The sequence below is a fragment of the Zootermopsis nevadensis genome, unplaced genomic scaffold (assembly GCF_977971745.1).
Source record: "Zootermopsis nevadensis isolate Lab colony 2312 unplaced genomic scaffold, Znev_1.0 Znev_ptg000057l, whole genome shotgun sequence".
In the NCBI taxonomy this organism is placed as follows: Eukaryota; Metazoa; Arthropoda; class Insecta; order Blattodea; family Termopsidae; genus Zootermopsis; species Zootermopsis nevadensis.
Genome location: NW_028259188.1, coordinates 267,051 through 285,200, shown reverse-complemented (window position 1 = coordinate 285,200; position 18,150 = coordinate 267,051). Strand labels below are relative to the sequence as shown.

The window sequence follows — 18,150 nt, the reverse complement described above, 5'->3', positions numbered from 1 at the left end:
TCCCTGAGCATACTTGGAGAGATGTGTTCAAGGAAGCGAAGTATCCTAGACTCGTAGACTGCCGAAAACCTTTGGAACGTCCGCCAATGATAAAGTGACTGAGTGTTGGCACTTCTGCTTCGTACGATGTTAGTTTTATTTTCGTTCCGGAATGTTGGTAACACGAATATAGGCCAAGGGAAATCTCTTACGCAAATATACTGTATAAATTATGATATGAATATAATTTATTAAGATAAATCTTGTAGAAATATGTTTTTGTCGCGTTGGCATCCCTGCTGATCTCATATTAAAATCCCTTCTTTCGTCTATCCGTCTGTGTGCATGTAAACAACTCGAGAATAGATGAACGGATTTATATTAAATTTTGCATTGGGGAGTCCTAGTGAAATCTGTCAGACACGTTCCAGCCTCCGTTTGATGGACATTTTGCACACGTAAACTTGCACGCTTGTGACTGTGCGCATTTCCTAACTTCTTTGTGTGTGAAGTGGATTTTTAGGGGCGTGGGATCGGCTCGAGCGATGGGTTTTAGTGGCACTGAAACGTAACCATCTCGTTTTTATAATCTTAATAGAATCGTACGGATTCATTTTATTTATTTTCCAATCCATTATTTATTGTCGACGCTACAAGCTCTGAAGTACTGAAAAGAGCGTCGTTAAATAATTTATAAACAAATAAATAAACATTTTACGGCGCAGTCTTGATTATCTGACATAAACAGGACCGAAGGACGGTCGTATAATCGAAAATGTCGAAATACGATTGAAAGACACGAGGGTAAATATCGGCTCATTTTACGATATATCGATATATCGAATGGGGAAGGAGAAAAAAATAGCACAAAAATGGTATTTAGGATGATGTAAATTTGTAAATGAAAGAGCTTGTTTCTTTAATAAATTAGTAATGGACATTTGCTTCTGAGCCTCCTTCCTCTTTGCGCCAAGATCACGCCAGCGTCCGAACGCTTCTTCGGCTGTAAGGATCAAATTCCTCTGTCGCGGACAGAATTCAGTCCCTGAGTGAGACGCACGGCGCGTCGGACGATCGGGACTCGATTGTGTGCCGATACGTAAACTCACAGAATCCCGAAGCTGTAATCCCACAGGCGTTCTTTGCGGATCTTGAATTATGAATGATCGTAGCTGGAATAATAAAAGAGCTTCCTGTCTGTCACACGTGCAGTGCGAAGTATCGAGAGATTGCGGACGACATGGGCTTAAGTCATCGCTTCTTACCCACTTACGTTCTTACGTGCTTTCATTTCAGACTATTAATCACGTGCTATTAATGCACTATTTATGTTAATTATTATAACTTAATTCTGTGACACAGCTCGCCTACTAGACACACACGTAAAGTATCGTCGGATCGAATCCTGGCCGAGGCTGATTCCTTTATTATTTTATTCAGCCACCGTGTTTTTATTTTATATTACAAAGAAAATAGTCAAAGTTCTGACTAATTTTTTTGTGATGTCATTAGTCAAGGACATGACATTACAAAAAATTAGTCTTATAAAGTTGTGTATTTTTTACGGTTCATTATCATACATTTTCATGACCCTTTAGAATGTGGGTCTGTTGTCCATTCCATCTCAACAAAAGTTCGTTTTTCCGCCATGTTGGGAAATTAAAAGCACGAGTTTAGGGTAGCCTGCAGTGGCATAACGTCCGTACCAAATTTCTCCTGAAATAGACCAGCGGTTGTCCAGTTAAATCATGTGAGAAGACAGATTGTTCGCCAAATGTGCGTTAATTTCATGTACGTCGTGCAAAGAATGCATAATAATTTGCAACAACTCAGTCCGTACCGCGAAGAAAACACAACGCCTCACCGTTACAAAGATCAACTGGTTAACGCTGTTTAAGGAAATAATCGCTGTTTATTCTGATAATTAATTAACCCTTCGAAGCCGAAGCTCGTCTAAATAGCATTTAAGAATCCAGTCCGTACCGCGAAGAAAACACAACGCCTCACCATTACAAAGATCAACTGGTTAACGCTGTTTAAGGAAATAATCGCTGTTTAATTGAAATTCATACGAAACCCACAAATACACCGTGTGAGCAAAATTCTAGGTTATTTACTGTTAAATATGTGGTATATATAGTTACCACTTGGTTTTAAGGTTAAGTGGTACTATTATTAGGCAGACCGTGAAGACGCCTCTACGGGTAAGCCGACGCCGACGCCGACGGTGCTGCCACCACGGATCAATAATACGAGAGAAAATTTTCCCCCAAGCTGCAAAACCATCGACTGTGGCTCACTCTGTCGAGTGCGGGAGCAAACGAACGAAATCCGCCCTGGTTCGCGTGAAACTTGACGCACGTTCCATCGGTCCACGTCCGCTAGTTTCCTGGTTTTGAAGAGGAGAAACTCAAGTTTCTTTCATCTGTCGAGTGCCCTTAAGCAGAGACGAACGAAGACAGGAAGATTTAGTTGGCGTAAAATATCATCGATCTAGAATTAATTTACGTGTCAGTCACCGATTATCATGGCGCGCTGTGCACGCGTTCTGTTTCCGCCGTTAAACAAAACGCGATCGTTGATCTGTCACCGCAGTGGAGCCAACATTTCAGCGTGGAAGCCAACCGCGCCCTGATTTTGGGGCCTTGAAGCAATTAGTGACAGTTGCAGTTTTATTTTGAACCTTGTTTGGCGCGAGGAGGTTCGCGATTGGCTCGGGCGAGACTCTGAGAAACAAAAGAAATCGCTGATTCGATTTAGACGAAGCGGAATCAGACAAAAGACTCCGCAGTGTTGATGGAAGGCGTACAAACGCTGTTTCCCCCGTGTGACTCTTGTTTTATGAAGCAGATGAATGCTGTTACGTGTTTGTTTGTGTCCGTCTGTCTGCCTGTGCGCGTGTGAGAACCGATTCTTCATTATAAATACTGAAGACTGCCAGAGATATTAATACACTAGCGTAGGCGATTAGTTTATTATTGCGATGTGGCAACATCGCAAACCACGCCCACGATTGATGTGACGTCACGGACAGGCTACCTTAAGGTCGGTTGATGACTGAGATCTGATAATCATTAATTTTAAGACGCTAATTTTTCTCTCTGCCGGTGGAAACAGGACGATGAGGAGGTTTACTGTAGTGTGGCTGAATAAAACTGCGATAGACCAATGGGCTGCGGTTCAGTCTTAAGCATTTTTGAATCTGATTCTGGAAGCGCCGAGCTGGAATATTCGCTGACATGTCCGTTGTGTTGGCTGGGACATTAACGCGGTTTTCTTCAGTCGCTACTGACATTCCGAGACCTTAAATAGGATATTTAATGCCATCCCCTCACATTTATGCAATATGCATGGTCATTAGATCTGTCTGTGCAATAAGGAAGCGTTGGTTTGTTGGTTATTATTTGGTGTCAAAGGATTTTGGGCCTTAAGGGATAATATCTATGAATGTGTGTTGTTATAACCGTTGCCATGGTAATGCTGTTCGTGGTTCTGTGGCTACGCGGGGATACTGGAATGTGAGTTGTACTGGGGAGTCATGTTGTGTATGTTAATTACCGCTTTATTTACACAAAAAACACACACTTACTCACGTTTTACATGTAAGACATCGCTCCATGTTTCGGGCTGACGAGTCCGTCTTCAGGTGTCCGTTCCTGAACACGTGGAGATGTGTAAAGATGGCGATAAAAATGTATTGTCTCTGTGTTTACGACTTAATATTTTGCTGTTATTCTTGACATGATTTTTTTTTAGTAAGCCGGTCAGTGTCGTAGAAATCGATCGACGTTTCAGAGATGCCTGCCTACTGCATCAAGGAACCACACAGAGAGAGGGAGAGGGGGAATGCAGTGTCGTGTTCGTGTGTCAGAAATATCTGTTGTCTTTGCTGACTGATCTATTTCTTAAATTGAAACAGAAACTCGTGCCATTTGGTGTATAATAGCCGTCCTAGGTTTTGTGTGGAAACAAGGAACTTGAAAAGTACTTCAGGATGTTACAAATCGAGAAGGCACGTTCGTTAAGATCGATAGTCGTGTAGATCGATCGTGAAGCAGATATAATTGTCTAAAAAGCGATCACTGCACCAAATATTATTATTATTGTTGTTATGGTGATTACCGGAAGGAGGTGAAGATGGACAGTGCATGTAGCGCGCATGGGGGAGATGAGAAATTCGTGCCAAATATTTCTCGGAATGCCGGAATTGAAGAGAACACTGGGAAGACCTGGGATTAGATGGGAGGATAATATTAGATAAGATGACATGTATCTTAGGAAAATAGGTTTGGATAGTGCGGACTGCATTAATCTGGCTTAGGACAGCGGCCGGTGGCTGGCGGGCTCTTGTGAGCACGGTAATTAACCTTTGGATTCCATAAGAGGCGGGGACTTTTGACTAGATGAGCGACTGTTAGTTTATCAAGAAGGGAATGGAGCGAGTTTGTCCACTGCACTCAGATTAATGAATACGAGCTGGGAAGATAATATTAAATTCTTTTGGGAATGTCGGTTGTGTATGTGCGAAGTGGACTGAGCTGGCTAAGGGCAGCGTGCAGTGGCGTTGTTCTTACTTTCGAAAAGGTTTTACTGAGAAACACCAAATTCGAAAGTGCGAACAAGGATTTCGTTTTACTGAAAGTTCTCAGAGGCCCAGAGTCGGTTTCCATGGCAACGGAGCTGAGGGTTTTATGGCTCTGTTAACGGTAATGGACGCGAGATATTGAATTATGACAATATCTGCAAGGCTGACAAAGTTCTGTTTTTGTAGCCAGGCGTTAAAATGTGATATTGAATCACACATTCTCTGAAAATTGCAGCACCAGATGTCGAGAAAATGTGGGGGGTTTATGTATAGATAATTTCAGGTCCACAGCATCAGCATTTGCGCCACAAGCACCCCCATCTGGACCACATCCTGTTTCTTTACTTAAAAGCATTTTAATGTTATTTAAAATCATCAACAAAGATTAAAAGATATTAACCCGAGACCATTGTGCTTTTTCCAGAGTTCTCTTTCTTATGGTGGATTAAACATTGATCTCGATCATAAAATACACCGTAGGCAAAGTCAATTGCAGGCGAAAGATATGCTCTATTAATGTAAGCAGGGTGTGACAAAGGGTAGTTACTTTGGTAGAAGACATAGCTGTCTTCTTCGGAAGCGCGTTTTAGAACACCCTGCATTCGTGTGTAGGTTAGCTTAGGATGGGAAGGACTAGGTTAGGTTAGGTTACGTTACGTTACCTTAGGTTAGGTTACGTTAGGTTAGGTTAGGTTAGGTTACGTTACGTTAGGCTAGGTTAGGTTACGTTAGGCTAGGCTAGGTTACGTTAGGTTACGTTAGGTTAGGCTAGGTTAGGTTAGGTTAGGTTACGTTACGTTAGGTTTGGTTAGGTTAGGTTAGGTTAGGTTACGTTAGGTTAGGTTAGGTTAGGTTGGGTTACGTTACGTTAGGTTAGGTTAGGTTACGTTAGGTTAGGTTAGGTTGGGTTACGTTACGTTAGGTTACGTTAGGTTAGGTTACGTTACGTTACGTTAGGTTAGGCTAGGCTAGGTTAGGTTACGTTAGGTTAGGTTAGGTTAGGTTGGGTTACGTTACGTTAGGTTACGTTACGTTAGGTTAGGTTACGTTACGTTAGGTTCGGTTAGGTTACGTTAGGTTAGGCTAGGTTAGGTTAGGTTACGTTACATTACGTTACGTCTTGTTCTCTGACATACGTAGTTCTCGCTCAGTGGCTCAGTTTTGTAACTTCATCTCCTGTTTACATTAACTCTGTGATTAGAGAATGTCGCGTCTGTGTGGTTGGTACCCCTGCTTCGTATTCGTCTTCGTGATCACGGGTTCACGTCTCGGCACCTAAACGTGTCAATATTGCTGTGGCCTTTTGAGACGTTATAATCAGTCCCTGCATTTGGATTCGCGTCCTTTCGTGTCCCTTACCCACCAGTACTAACAACAAGAATAATGATTCTGTTGTAGCCATGTTCACACTCACCGCCGTGAGAGGACTTGAAGTGTGACTGACAATACTGTTATAATCGACGCTCTGTGGTGTTGGTCGTTGAAAGCGTCGTTAAATAGACGATGAACGCATAAGCAAACGAACTGGTAGGGCGAAAGATTTCATTAGTCTAATAAAACCAAGAAGGAGGAAGTGGCAAGAGACATGTAGCACGAATGGAGAATATTAAAAATACACGCTCAGTTTTATTTGGAATACCTGAAGGTGGATCTACGTGTGTATGAGAGGATAATATTAAAATGTATTTTAATATTGATTTAAGTCGTGTTGCTTAATGTAAGGGGATTAAGTGAGGCAGGAAACCTTGTGTTCCATAAACGGGACTTTGTTTCTCGATAAGCTCAGCTCCCGAATCTTACGGGAGGGAAAGAACGCCTGTCTGGGTTCCCAGGGTTGCGTGCTGTCGTGCTAGAATGGCGGATGAGTTTTCTCAGCTTTCCTTTCGTCGTATTGATTTTACAATGTTAAGTTTACTGCGTGCCTTATTCGTGCATGAATTGGGGCCAGTTGCAGCCTTCCGAATTTTCTGCTTCTTGCCTGTGCTCGTGCTCCATTCCGGCCACGGAAATCCTCGTACGTTGGAGAGTCGTCCGGGATTCCTGTGTGTTTGAAGTCACAAGAAACGGACCCGTCTTCTGAAGTGAGTTCCTCTTTTGTTTGTGATACCGGCGCACACGAACACTTTTAAGAATTGAGTCCGTACCGCGAAGAAAACACAACGCCTCACCATTACAAAGATCAACTGGTTAACGCTGTTTAAGGAAATAATCGATGTTTATTCTGATAATTAATTAACCCTTCGAAGCCGAAAAAAAAAGAGAGAGAGAGAAGAGAGAAAGTGGGGGGAGTAGCGATAGGCACTACTGCAATAAATGGGGGAGGGGTATAAAGTTGGTTGTGGGCTACGAAGGTTCCCAGGCAGTGCCCGCTCGTCCTTCTGGTATGAATAAGTTTAGTGTGGACAAGGGATTTAGGAGACAGGATGGGGTAAGAAATAGGGTAGGGGGGAGTTGATTCGGGTCTTTGCGTTAATTTTGAATTTTGATATTGGCCTTGGGGGTGGCGTTAGGAATAATTTACGTTAATTTTGGGGGGGGGGGGGCTACTATAGAGCGGAATTTTGATATTACTCTGAGAGGGCTGCATGGGAGGCATGCAGAGCAACGTGGAGTTTGGGTACCAACTCATCATTTGCTCTAGTACCGAGGAAAACCACGGAAAACCTTGGTCGAGTTGGCCGGTCGCAGGACCTTCCGGATGCGTGCTGCTGACTTCTAGCCAGCAGTCCGGCATTTAAAATCGCGAGCCCTAACGGTAGCCTCTGTCCGTGCGCTTCCTTTATTAAAAACTGATACATTTTTTTTTTTTTTCTTTTCATTTTTACAAAGATATGTTTTGGATAAGAAACGACCAACTTGGCTCGTTGCTTATCCAATTACAAAAGTTTCAATCCATATTCCATAAATCATTTTTCCATTTTCTTGCCGTGGTCGTCTTGTGTTTGTTGGTTCGCGGTCGGTCCAGCGTAGGGGAGTGGTCGATGTGACCGCCTATGGACTGGACTCTCCGGGGTACCTATAACGGGCTGGTGGTGCACTGTAGTGGGGGCTACAAAAGAAAAGCCGAGGTTTAGCTGCGTTTATGCAGGAGGTGAAGGAATTTTAAGGTGTGCTGTTGGGCTAATGTTACAGAACAATGTACTACAGAGGCAATCCTCTGACCGTTTATTGAGCAAAAGGATTGGAGGATTTCGCGGGTTGGGTCACCTCGCAAGAAGGGCTCGGGGGCGGAGGTATTTGTCAATGCTGGGATCGTACTGTCCTAGCTCTTGAATTTGACTGTTGTAGCTGATGGCCGATTTCAAGTATAGCCTATTCGCTAATCCTTTAATGTAATTCTTGATCAACGGCATTCCGGTCTGTTCGTGTAGGGTACTGATTGGAGTAACCCTTGGCAATTTGGTTATTATTCTGAGGACTTTGTTCTGAAATGTCTGAAGTTTTTGTAAATGAGTGTTAGCAGCGTAGCCCCAGGCGGGGGAGGCATATGTCAGTATGGACCGGAGGAGTGATTTATAGATCATTAACGATAAATTAACATCCATTCTGGAGGATTTATTGAGTAAAGGAAATAGTTGCCTCAGTCTGAAGTTAGCTGTACGGAGAATGGATGATATGTGGGCCTTGTACGTCAATTTGGAATCTAGAGTGACACCCAGATATTTGGTTTCGGAGGTAAAAGCTATGGTTTTATTAAAAAATTTTACGGTGGGAACATTGCAGCGATAGTCGCGTAAACGTTTTGAAAACACGGTTGTGGTGCACTTGTCAATGTTGATCTGAATTCTCCATCTCCGAAACCAGGGTTCCAGAAGGCCTATTGCTCTGTTTAATTTCGTTATCGCTATGTCTAATTTTCCTGAGCGAGCACTGATATTTGTGTCATCTGCATAGATTGAGATGGACACGTTGGAGTCATTCTCAATGGATGGGATGTCATTTATGTAGATGTTAAAAAGTGTTGGCCCGAGTAGGCTACCCTGGGGAACGCCGGCCCTGATGGGGCGGCAGCTTGAGTGAGAGCTCCCATGTGAAACAGAAAATGAACGGTTCTGGAGGTAACTGTGAATTACGTGGATTAGGTGAGGCGGAATTTTGACTTTAATGAGTTTTGCTATTAGCCCCGTGATCCAAACTTTATCAAATGCTCGTTCTATGTCCAGGAACAATGCCACTGTGGCTTTCTTATTGTTAAATCCGTGAGTGATTCTCTCTATATTTCTTAATAGTGTGTGCGTTGTGGAATGTCCACGTTTAAAACCATACTGGTCATTTCTGATAATGTGGAGCTCCTTAAGTTGAAAATTAAGTCTTTTTAAGATGATTTTCTCAAAAACTTTGCCTAGGGAATTTAATAAACTTATTGGCCTATAATTTAACGGGGAGGAATGGTCCTTTTTTGGTTTTGGGAGCATGATAACTTTAGCGTTTTTCCACTGGGTAGGAAAATAATTTGAAGCTAATGACTTGTTAAATATTTTTGCAATAAATCTGAAAACAGGCCGTGGCAGGTGTTTTAGTACTATGTTCTGAATCCCATCAGGGCCAGGAGCCTTGCGGGGTTTAAGGTGGCGGATAATCCATTCGACCTCGCAATGGTTTGTAAGCCTTACGGAGGCCTGCGGAGGTTGCATCAGGAAGTCGGTAACTACCTGCTCTGTGCTAACGGTGAAGTTGGTGTCTACGTTTGGGTTCGTTTGGAATATTTCTTCTAAAGTATCAGCAAAAATATTCACTTTGTCTTGGTTGGTAATTGCAACGTTGCCATTGTGTTTCAGGGGTGGGATTTTTGTGTCCGTGTTTGTGAGGCTTTTTGTTATCCTCCACGTGTCTTTAGTGTTGGTAGTGTCGAGGCCTTGGAGTGTTTGCTGCCAGGTGTTCGAAATTTGATCTTTAATGGCCGAGTCAATTTTGTGTTTCAAGGCGTTGATGAGGGGACGAAGCCTTATGTCGTGGGTTCTTTGCCACTGATTTCTCAGTTTGTTTCTTTCTTGGATGAGAAGTCGAGTGGCTGCTGCAATTTGCATTGACCTGAAAGTTCTCCGTCTGAGCGGAATAGAGTGGTGCGTGGCCTTATTCAGAACGTCTGTAAGGTGGTCAACAGCTGTATCAATCTCACTGTTACAGCAGTTCCCGTCTACGCACTGTGTGTTTAGGTTTTCAGAAATGTAATTTTGAAAAAGATTCCAATTGGCTTCGCTGTAGACGAATGTATGTTTTAATTCGTCTGGTTCTAGTGGACCACGTATTCTAAGAAGAACTGGGTTGTGGTCGGATGTCGAAAGACTGCCTTGTGTGCGTATTGAGTGGCTGGAAAGCACGTTACTGATTATGGCAAAATCAAGTATATCGGCTTCACCAGGATTACAATCTGGAAAGTGTGTGGGGTGGGATGGAGCCGAGATTACGTAATTACTTTTATAGTAATGTGTGAGAAGTGTCTGTCCCGCTGCATTGTTCTGCCGAGCGTTCCAGGTTAAATGCTTGGCGTTGAAATCGCCTGCTAGAATTACTTTGTTTCCGGTTTCCAAAAGATGGTCCAGGTCACTCTCTATAATTCTGCCCGGGGGGTTGTAAATAGAGATTAGTACTATTGTTTCCCTATTGATGTTAACTTGGATAGCTGTCGCTTCCATGTGTTGGAGGGGGGGAAGGGGAATTTCCGAATGCTTGAAGCCCTGGCGAATTAGAATGGCCGTTCCGCCACCCCTCTGATTTAGCCTGTCAGACCGGAATGTCGTGTAGTTTGGGCACTTAAATTTTGTTGCAGATTGTAAATGAGTTTCATTAATTAGAGCTATGGGGATGTTATTGGTTTCCAAATAATCTAATAGTTCTGATTTTTTAATCTTGACGCCTCTGGCGTTCCAGAACAGGATGTCAGTGTGGCTGAGGGACCTACCCATGATTAGGAAGACCGAGGAGGGTGGCTAGGAAGTTATTAAAGATTATTGGGAGGGCGCTCTCATAAGGGTGCTGCATGAATTGTAAAAGCATTCCTGAGATGGAAGATAGAAGGTAATGGAAAGAGAAGTTCGGATTGAAAGTCCGAACAATTTCGACAAATTCTCTTGTCTGCTGCTGGGTGTGAGGATTTCCGAGTCTCAGACCCGCGGGAGGGTGTGGGTATTGTTGGGTGCGTTCATGAGATGTGTGTGTCTCTCTCTGGCTCGTGTGTTCTTCTTTTCCCTGCCTGAGTGGTTCTGTGTTGTTCCCCTTAGTTACTTTGGTCTTGGGGCCTGAGGGCCTAGATTTTGGGCCGAGAGATGATTCGGCAGGTGTGACGTCCTGCGCTACTACAGAGAGAGCGGGAGAGACTGGTCTGTCCGGAACCGGCGAAGATCTGCCTGTTACAGAATTCGGAGGCTTGCTCGCTGCAGCCTGTGTTGATGTGTTGGACCGGACGCAGCAGGGACAGTTAGCACTGTGGGCAAGCCGGGCGTGTTGTTGTATGATGTGCGGCTGTGGAAAATGATAGGAAGAATAAAGGTCCCGTGGTTGATGGAAGTTGTAGTTGTAGGGATGTGGTGGAGGCTGTGTTAGTTGTGAGCTGACGAAGTTCAGTGGCCTGCTCCAGGCATTTGCAGCACCCATAGGGGGGAAGTCACGGAACGTTTTGGGGGGCGGTCGCTGGGGTTGAGCTGAGACCCGCGCTCCAGCAATTCTTTTTGAATTTTCCTGCGGAGGTCTGCTCTTCGTCTCCCTCTCCATGAGGTCACGGAAGAAGGGACACCCTCTGTACTTGGAGCCGTGCTCCCCGATCTTGCACAGGGCGCAGGTCGGCACGAAGTTTGGGAGGAATCTATTTTCACATTGCCACGAGCAATGTTCCTCCGCGCAGTGGGCACAGGCCGGAGGGGCCTGACAGTTTGCCGCCACGTGGTAAAACTGTTGGCACCGTGCGCACTGAGGCGGCACGGTTCGCCCCTTATAAGGTTCGACAGAAATTTTTATAAAACAGAGATGGGACAGCTGAGAGATCTTTTGACTCTGGGGAACGTTGTCCAGTTCGACTATATGCATTGGCAGAGGGGTTTTATCTCTCCAAGCAGTCATTGGGATAACGGTTTGAACTGCCAGTCCCAGTGCGATCAGTTCGTTTTGGATGGTTTTTGGGGGGGTGGTTGGCGGAATGCCTTTTATGACCACTTTGAAGGGCTTGGAGTCGTTCGATCTGAGTAAATTGAACGGCACCTTGTTGTCTTTCAAGAAGGTTTGAAGGTTCAGATAGTCCTTGTATGTGGACGTTTGACAAGCGATTCCGGACTTTATTCTGTGAGAAGTGAAGCCCAGCGGCTGGAATTTTGTATGGAAGTCCTTGTTGAGTCGGGTCATGTCACCTTCATAGTGGTGGTGAATGATTACCGGTGGGATTTTTGCTCTCGGGGCGTTTAAGTAGTGGTTATTGGCGGGTCCTGTCTTCCCAGAATCACGGGTCTCAGGGGTGGGAGAGGAAGGTAACTCAGCGTTAATTGCTTCGTCAGTTATTGCGGGCTTTGGAGGTGCTCTTTTCAATTTCTTTTTGGAGGTAATGACAGTGAAGTCATCTCCCTCCACAATTTCCTCCGGATTCAACCGTTCAGAGGACGCTGTAGCAGAGTCTGTTGCTTTCTGCGCACTGACCTTATCAATTTTAGTCCCGCCTTGGGAACAGTGGACCTCCGCCTCTACGATTAAAGTTTTAGTGCCAGAAGGGCCTGCTACTGGCGAGGTTGCCGTTGCCCTAGCTCCTTCTTGACCCTGTGGCCAAATTGACGTCATTTCGGTGTCCGAAAGGTCTGACGACGAATTTTCGAAGTCAGTAGTTGACGGCGACCGAGGTGTGCGTTTTGCCTGTTTTTTCAGTTTCATGTCTTTGTCTTTATCCGTTTTAGTAGTCAGTTTTGTTTTGGTTCGTCGGCCTGAGGGGCCGGAGACGTCTAGCATTCTCTTTACTCCCTGCGGGTTAAGTCTCACCACCTTGGGTTTCACCATCCTGACTCACGCGGTGTACTCACCAACACCCACGCCTGCCAGGAGGTGGAAGCCCCTAACGCTTTCCTCTGCACTTAGCTTTGGTATGCCGGTTTGGAGGGCACCAGCCCGCCAGACCTTGCTTCTGCGTTGTCCCTTTGCTTATGCTGTCACCGTTAGGTTTCGGTAATCGCGGGTGGGCACGGCGTAAGCTGGCGTCCTATTCTTCTCCGCTGCTCGATGTTCCCTCGAAGGACCAAGTCAGAGTGCCTGGCCGGGCTTTACAGTCCTCACTACCTGAAGACCGCCGCACGACTGGATTCGAAGCCGAAGCTCGTCTAAATAGCATTTAAGAATTCAGTCCGTACCGCGAAGAAAACACAACGCCCCACCATTACAAAGATCAACTGGTTAACGCTGTTTAAGGAAATAATCGATGTTTATTCTGATAATTAATTAACCCTTCGAAGCCGAAGCTCGTCTAAATAGCATTTAAGAATTCAGTCCGTACCGCGAAGAAAACACAACGCCCCACCATTACAAAGATCAACTGGTTAACGCTGTTTAAGGAAATAATCGATGTTTATTCTGATAATTAATTAACCCTTCGAAGCCGAAGCTCGTCTAAATAGCATTTAAGAATTCAGTCCGTACCGCGAAGAAAACACAACGCCTCACCGTTACAAAGATCAACTGGTTAACGCTGTTTAAGGAAATAATCGATGTTTATTCTGATAATTAATTAACCCTTCGAAGCCGAAGCTCGTCTAAATAGCATTTAAGAATCCAGTCCGTACCGCGAAGAAAACACAACGCCTCACCATTACAAAGATCAATTGGTTAACGCTGTTTATTATGAGAATCATACGTAACACATAAGTCCTCGTTGTGGGTAAAATGAGTATTGAAAGTGGTACATATGATTACCACTGTACCGTAAGGAGTAAGGAACATGTATCGAGAGGGCCATAAACTTTTCAAGCCCATTTTAAGAATATGGCGGCCAGTAGGTGAACTAGTGAGTTCTTGCAACTGAGGTTGCCGTTGTTATTGATATAAGTTGAAGATCTCGTACGTGTGAGTGAACCATTAATTTCGCGATAAAATTTGAAACCGTGAAGACAAAAAATTTCAAGCAGAGGATTTGCATTTAAAATTGAATTGAATTTAAATAAACATGTCTGTTAGTCTGTTGTTTGTTTTGATGAAATAGTATAATTTAAAAATGCGTGTCGCCATTTTGTTTATCGATTTTACCGAATCGAACCGACGTGATCTTTCGAGCACCAGTGTTCCCAGCATGCAACTCGCTTTTCACCCCCCACATTGAAAGTCTCAGAAGAATTAAACGGTAAAAGTAATCCTCATACCTCACGCTTATTTGACCTCTGTCAGAGTTCGCCTTCAGCTGTCTGAGACCTGTCATCGCCATCTTTAATTTCCGGGCAGAATTCGCGTCCGGACTTCCTGGATATTGCGTCAGGCAGGAGAGCTTTTTGGAGACTCAATATCGCAACGTCATTGCTTTATCCTTTTATAGGGTAGTGGTACCGTGCCACGGTGGTCTAGCGGTTAGAACGCTGGCCTTGTAATCCTGGGGTCTCGGGTTCGAATTTATAACTTGTGTTGGGCAAGGCCGTGGTCTAGGCAACACGGAGTTTTCCTCCGTGGCATCCCAACAATTAGTCCATTCACACACAGAAGAAGGCAATGGCAAACCACTTCTGGATCATCTGCCAAGAACGTATATGAACAGGTCCCAGTCCGATAAAAGGATGGAAGGATCCTGTTCATATGGACCTGTCGTCAGACAGAACAGTACAAATAAAAAAATAAAAAAGGGTAGTGGTAATTATAGGTACCGCACATTTTAACGTTCAGTAAGTCGACGCGCGGTTCATATCGTGTCTTATTTTTAAATTTGATCCTCGGATTTAACAGCAAAACATTTATTAAAAATCTTAATTTGTAAAAGTGAAGAAATGTGGTTTCTCTTGTGTAGGAAGGGGATTTTTTTTTAGTATTAATTAGATTAGGTCCCGTTTAGGGTCCTTTATCCGTGTTAGTGAGCTGTTAAAGTCTTCGGAAAAATTCTTATATTTGGTTTCCGTTCAGTCGTAACTTCCACTCCTACAAGTTTCGTAATATTTGCAAATTTTTTTCGAAGCGAGGGATAATTTTTGTAATTTTCGTGTTTCTAATTTCTAGGTGATAGGAAGCAACGATCGTCTGTGGAACGTAAATGTGTATCAGCCAATGAGCGACGTAAGATAACAAATTCGTTGTAAAAGCAGAGTCTGTGTCGCGTGTGTCCATGGACACGAACCTAACCTTACCCCTGCTTTGTCGGAGCTCGGACTGTCCTAATCTGCGACTCGCCACTTTGCTCGTGCCTTCGGTGGACCCAAGTCCGTCCGATTGATTGCTCGCCTGGAGACAGGCGGTTCAATATTTGGAGAGCTACCAGCTGTTGATTGTTTGGACAGACGGACACACACTGCCGGCGCCTGTTATACCGAGTGTCCCACGAGCCACACACTCTGTTACGTCTCGCTATTCAGGTGTCGACAGCGTCCGATTAACAAAGGAACTTCGCGGATTTGAACACGCCTGCATGTTTGTAATTTTAAAAATCCGCTTTTTTTTGGGGGGGGGGGAGGGTGTTTGCGATTGTACCCGTAGAAGTTGACTGTACTTTCTACAATTCGGCGATTATTACAGTCCCGAATCCTCAGGGCACTGAATTTCGTAAGAAGCGATGATTTCAAAATTTATCTTCATTTGTGTTCCTTTTTAACCTGGTTCAGCCCTGAAGATGGAGGCAGTATTTTTATCCGAAACGTTGGCTTATATCTACTAGCATACACGGCGTCGTAACGCACGAGAAGAGCGCAGTAATCCGGAGAAATGTAAATACCAATTACCAATAGGTGTCAGTAAATCCGCTTACAGACACAAATTGGAATTCGCGGGGTTCTGACATTAATTTCAGTGGACCGAGTAGCTGAATATCCCACCTTCAATGCGATTTCACTCGTGGTGGTAAGAAATCTGTTTCTTAAGGTCCAGCGCACTTGGAAATACCGACGATCTATTTACCAGTGAGGGGAAAGTTGGCTCAACACTTGGGGTCGGTTTTTTCTGTCCCACTGTACGCCATGTAGGCGCTTAGGGGGAGATGAAGTATAGCTCCTACTCATTCTTAACCTCGGCACTAGATGGGGTTAGTGGTCAGCAACACGTCCCGGCCGGCTTTACCCCCGGGAAAGGACCCCGGTACCCATTGGACAGGAGGCTGGGTGGGTCCCAGAGGCTAGAGGAAAAATTCTCGGTTCCCGTCGGGGATCGAACCCCGGTCGTCCAATACGTAGCCAGTCACTATATTGACTGAGCTACTATGCACAAATGTAAAAAAAAAACAGTGGTGTTCGAACATAACAGAATAAGACATTCCGTTCTTATCCAGGCTACCCTGTTCGAATCTCGAATGGGTACTCATTTAGCTTGAAGTGATACCTTCCTTTACTCGTACGTTCTCAAGCCGCTGGGTACCCTGCAGCGCTGTCTGAGAAAAGAACATCTCGTGGTAGCCATGCTGCCATGCCTGTTACCGAGTATTCTCGGTGACGACAGTGAAAGGGTCGCTCCCGCTGGTGCCAAGACCTTTGATTCTGTAAAGATTTCTTGCTGCGCTGTCCTGAGCAGGGGAGCCCCCCCCCCCCCCCCCCCGCAAAGCGAAGCGACTCTGCTTAGTGGAGCGATCTTTTGTCATTGAAATAGCAGTGAATATTTTTCTTATGGGATTTCGATGCTTTGGTGCAGTTGCTATGGCGACCGGAGAGCTACAAAGCGCAACAACGACACATGGCCCACTGAAATGATAGAAACCTGTTTATTGGCGGTGCGAAGAAGTAATTCTTGAGAAGCTGGTGGTAGTTCATCTGATCGGTAAATTACGCGTTCTTTATGGAACGCGCAGGTTCGTTGCGTCAAGTGAGAAATTGATCTTCTGAATGCTGAGACCGGATATACACGGGTGCAAAGGATATGTTCTCTGTGTGTTGTTCATTACTCATGAGCACCGCACAGTAAGACGTAGGACGGATGGGAGTAAGGCTCCACTCATTCTTCGCCTCAATCTGCGGTCGGTATTTCCCGGTGTAAATCGAATGAGAGGTATGACGTCACCAGATCCAGGGAGAATAATGCCCTGGCCGGGGATCGAATTGAGTCGTTTGTACGCACTTGATTAAAACAATCTAAACGCAAGGAATCAGCTGACTTTTTGAAATTTATTGGAAAGAACGCCCATTCGTTAGTGTTTAATTGTTTCAGATGTGTGAGATATTCGCTTTATTAGGTTGTAACATTTACAGAAAGAATCGTATATGACGTGATATTCGTCCCGTAATCATCCTCTGGTTCGTGAATGTGTAAAGGCGATAATTATCGTCGTATTTTGAAGTGGCCTTCTGAATTTCGTATCGCATTTTGCGGTGATATTTCCTGCTTTATTTAACAACGTTTTTCAAGCGCGTTGTTAGTGTTTCGCCCTGTCACATCTTGAGAAGGCGAGGAGCGTGAGGTGGTCGCTGGACCCCGGGAGTGAACGATGTGTAAGCAGTTAACCCACGTAATGTGAGGACGTTAAAACTCCCCTTGTGCTCTGCTCCGCTGTGTCTGAACATTTTCGCCGGAAATCGAACTCCTTATCTCGCGATGTTTTCAAATTAAAATCATCTGTGTCAGTGACCACAGACTTTGCTTGTGTTTCAAAGAAAGTGCAGGCCTTTTCATTCAATACTGACTTTTGGCAGGAAATTCAACACTTTTCTTACAATTGCCTTGAAGGAAGCGTTTAACGACGCTGTAACAACTGAAACATCTTGGTGTAGGTGATGGAGATATAATGCCTTACTCATGCAACAAGAAATGAATGAATCTTAAACAGTGAGATTGTGTGTTAGTTTAGGTTAGGTTAGGTTAGGTTCTCATGGCTGTAATAAATTCATTTGTGGTCGTCTTAAATGTGACGCCGTGTGATCTTGTTTGTGGTCATGTGCGCTTCGTTAACGACGTTTCGGATTGACACACCTTCTGTAGCCAAAGGATATAAGTCACTTTGGAGGAGCGTATCGTCTCCATCTTCAGCATAGCTGCCCCTTTTGCCTCGAAAATTGAGACGGTACGTTCCTTCAAGACGTTAGCAGTTGGTACATGACAACAAAGAGATCGGTTCGTCTTGAGCGATGTGTGGGGGGGGGGGCAGAGTGACCCCTGTCGGTGTTGGATGCATTGCTGATTGTGCATTGCTGTTCCAGGTGACGGTGTCAACGGCGCTCTAACAGTTACTATGGAAACAGAGGGATGGGCATGCGCGCGGACCGAGTGGTCAGATGGTGTCGCCAGGCATTGACCGTCTTCCTCAGGCTTGCCTTCTCTCATGTGTGTCTGCTCCTGCTTGCCATCCCAGGTACGTGCCCCACAAGTAGTAAATCTCCCTCCACAGACAAGTTAAGGTGAAGACCGAGCACTATGCCACATAGGCGCTCCGCCAGGCCCTTGTCTGTAGGAGAAATATACTGAAGATGGAAACGGTATGTTCTCCACTTACGAGTCTGCAAGGCGTCACG

General features: G+C 44.7%; 2 protein-coding genes across 15 annotated transcripts in view; one reads left to right on the top strand and one right to left on the bottom strand.

The window, feature by feature from the left end:
- The window catches only part of tutl (immunoglobulin superfamily member turtle), a 171,210-nt gene that overhangs the window by 82,489 nt on the left and 70,571 nt on the right, over window positions 1-18,150 (top strand). For 13 of the 14 annotated variants that reach the window (XM_087361314.1, XM_087361316.1, XM_087361322.1 and 10 more), the window contains one exon: window positions 17,839-17,990. In XM_087361314.1, coding sequence (XP_087217440.1) covers window positions 17,885-17,990 — 106 coding nt within the window. In that variant the 5' untranslated portion in view covers window positions 17,839-17,884. Of the gene's footprint in view, window positions 1-2,300; window positions 3,025-17,838; window positions 17,991-18,150 lie in introns of those variants that run through there. The other variant, XM_087361315.1, reaches the window with a different exon arrangement.
- On the bottom strand, window positions 7,091-12,829 carry LOC147871366 (uncharacterized). Its single transcript, XM_087361254.1, has 2 exons — window positions 12,188-12,829; window positions 7,091-7,613 (listed from the first exon to the last, which is right to left on the bottom strand). Exons 1-2 carry the CDS (start codon window positions 12,536-12,538, stop codon window positions 7,581-7,583), a joined length of 384 nt encoding a protein of 127 aa, XP_087217380.1. The 5' UTR covers window positions 12,539-12,829; the 3' UTR covers window positions 7,091-7,580.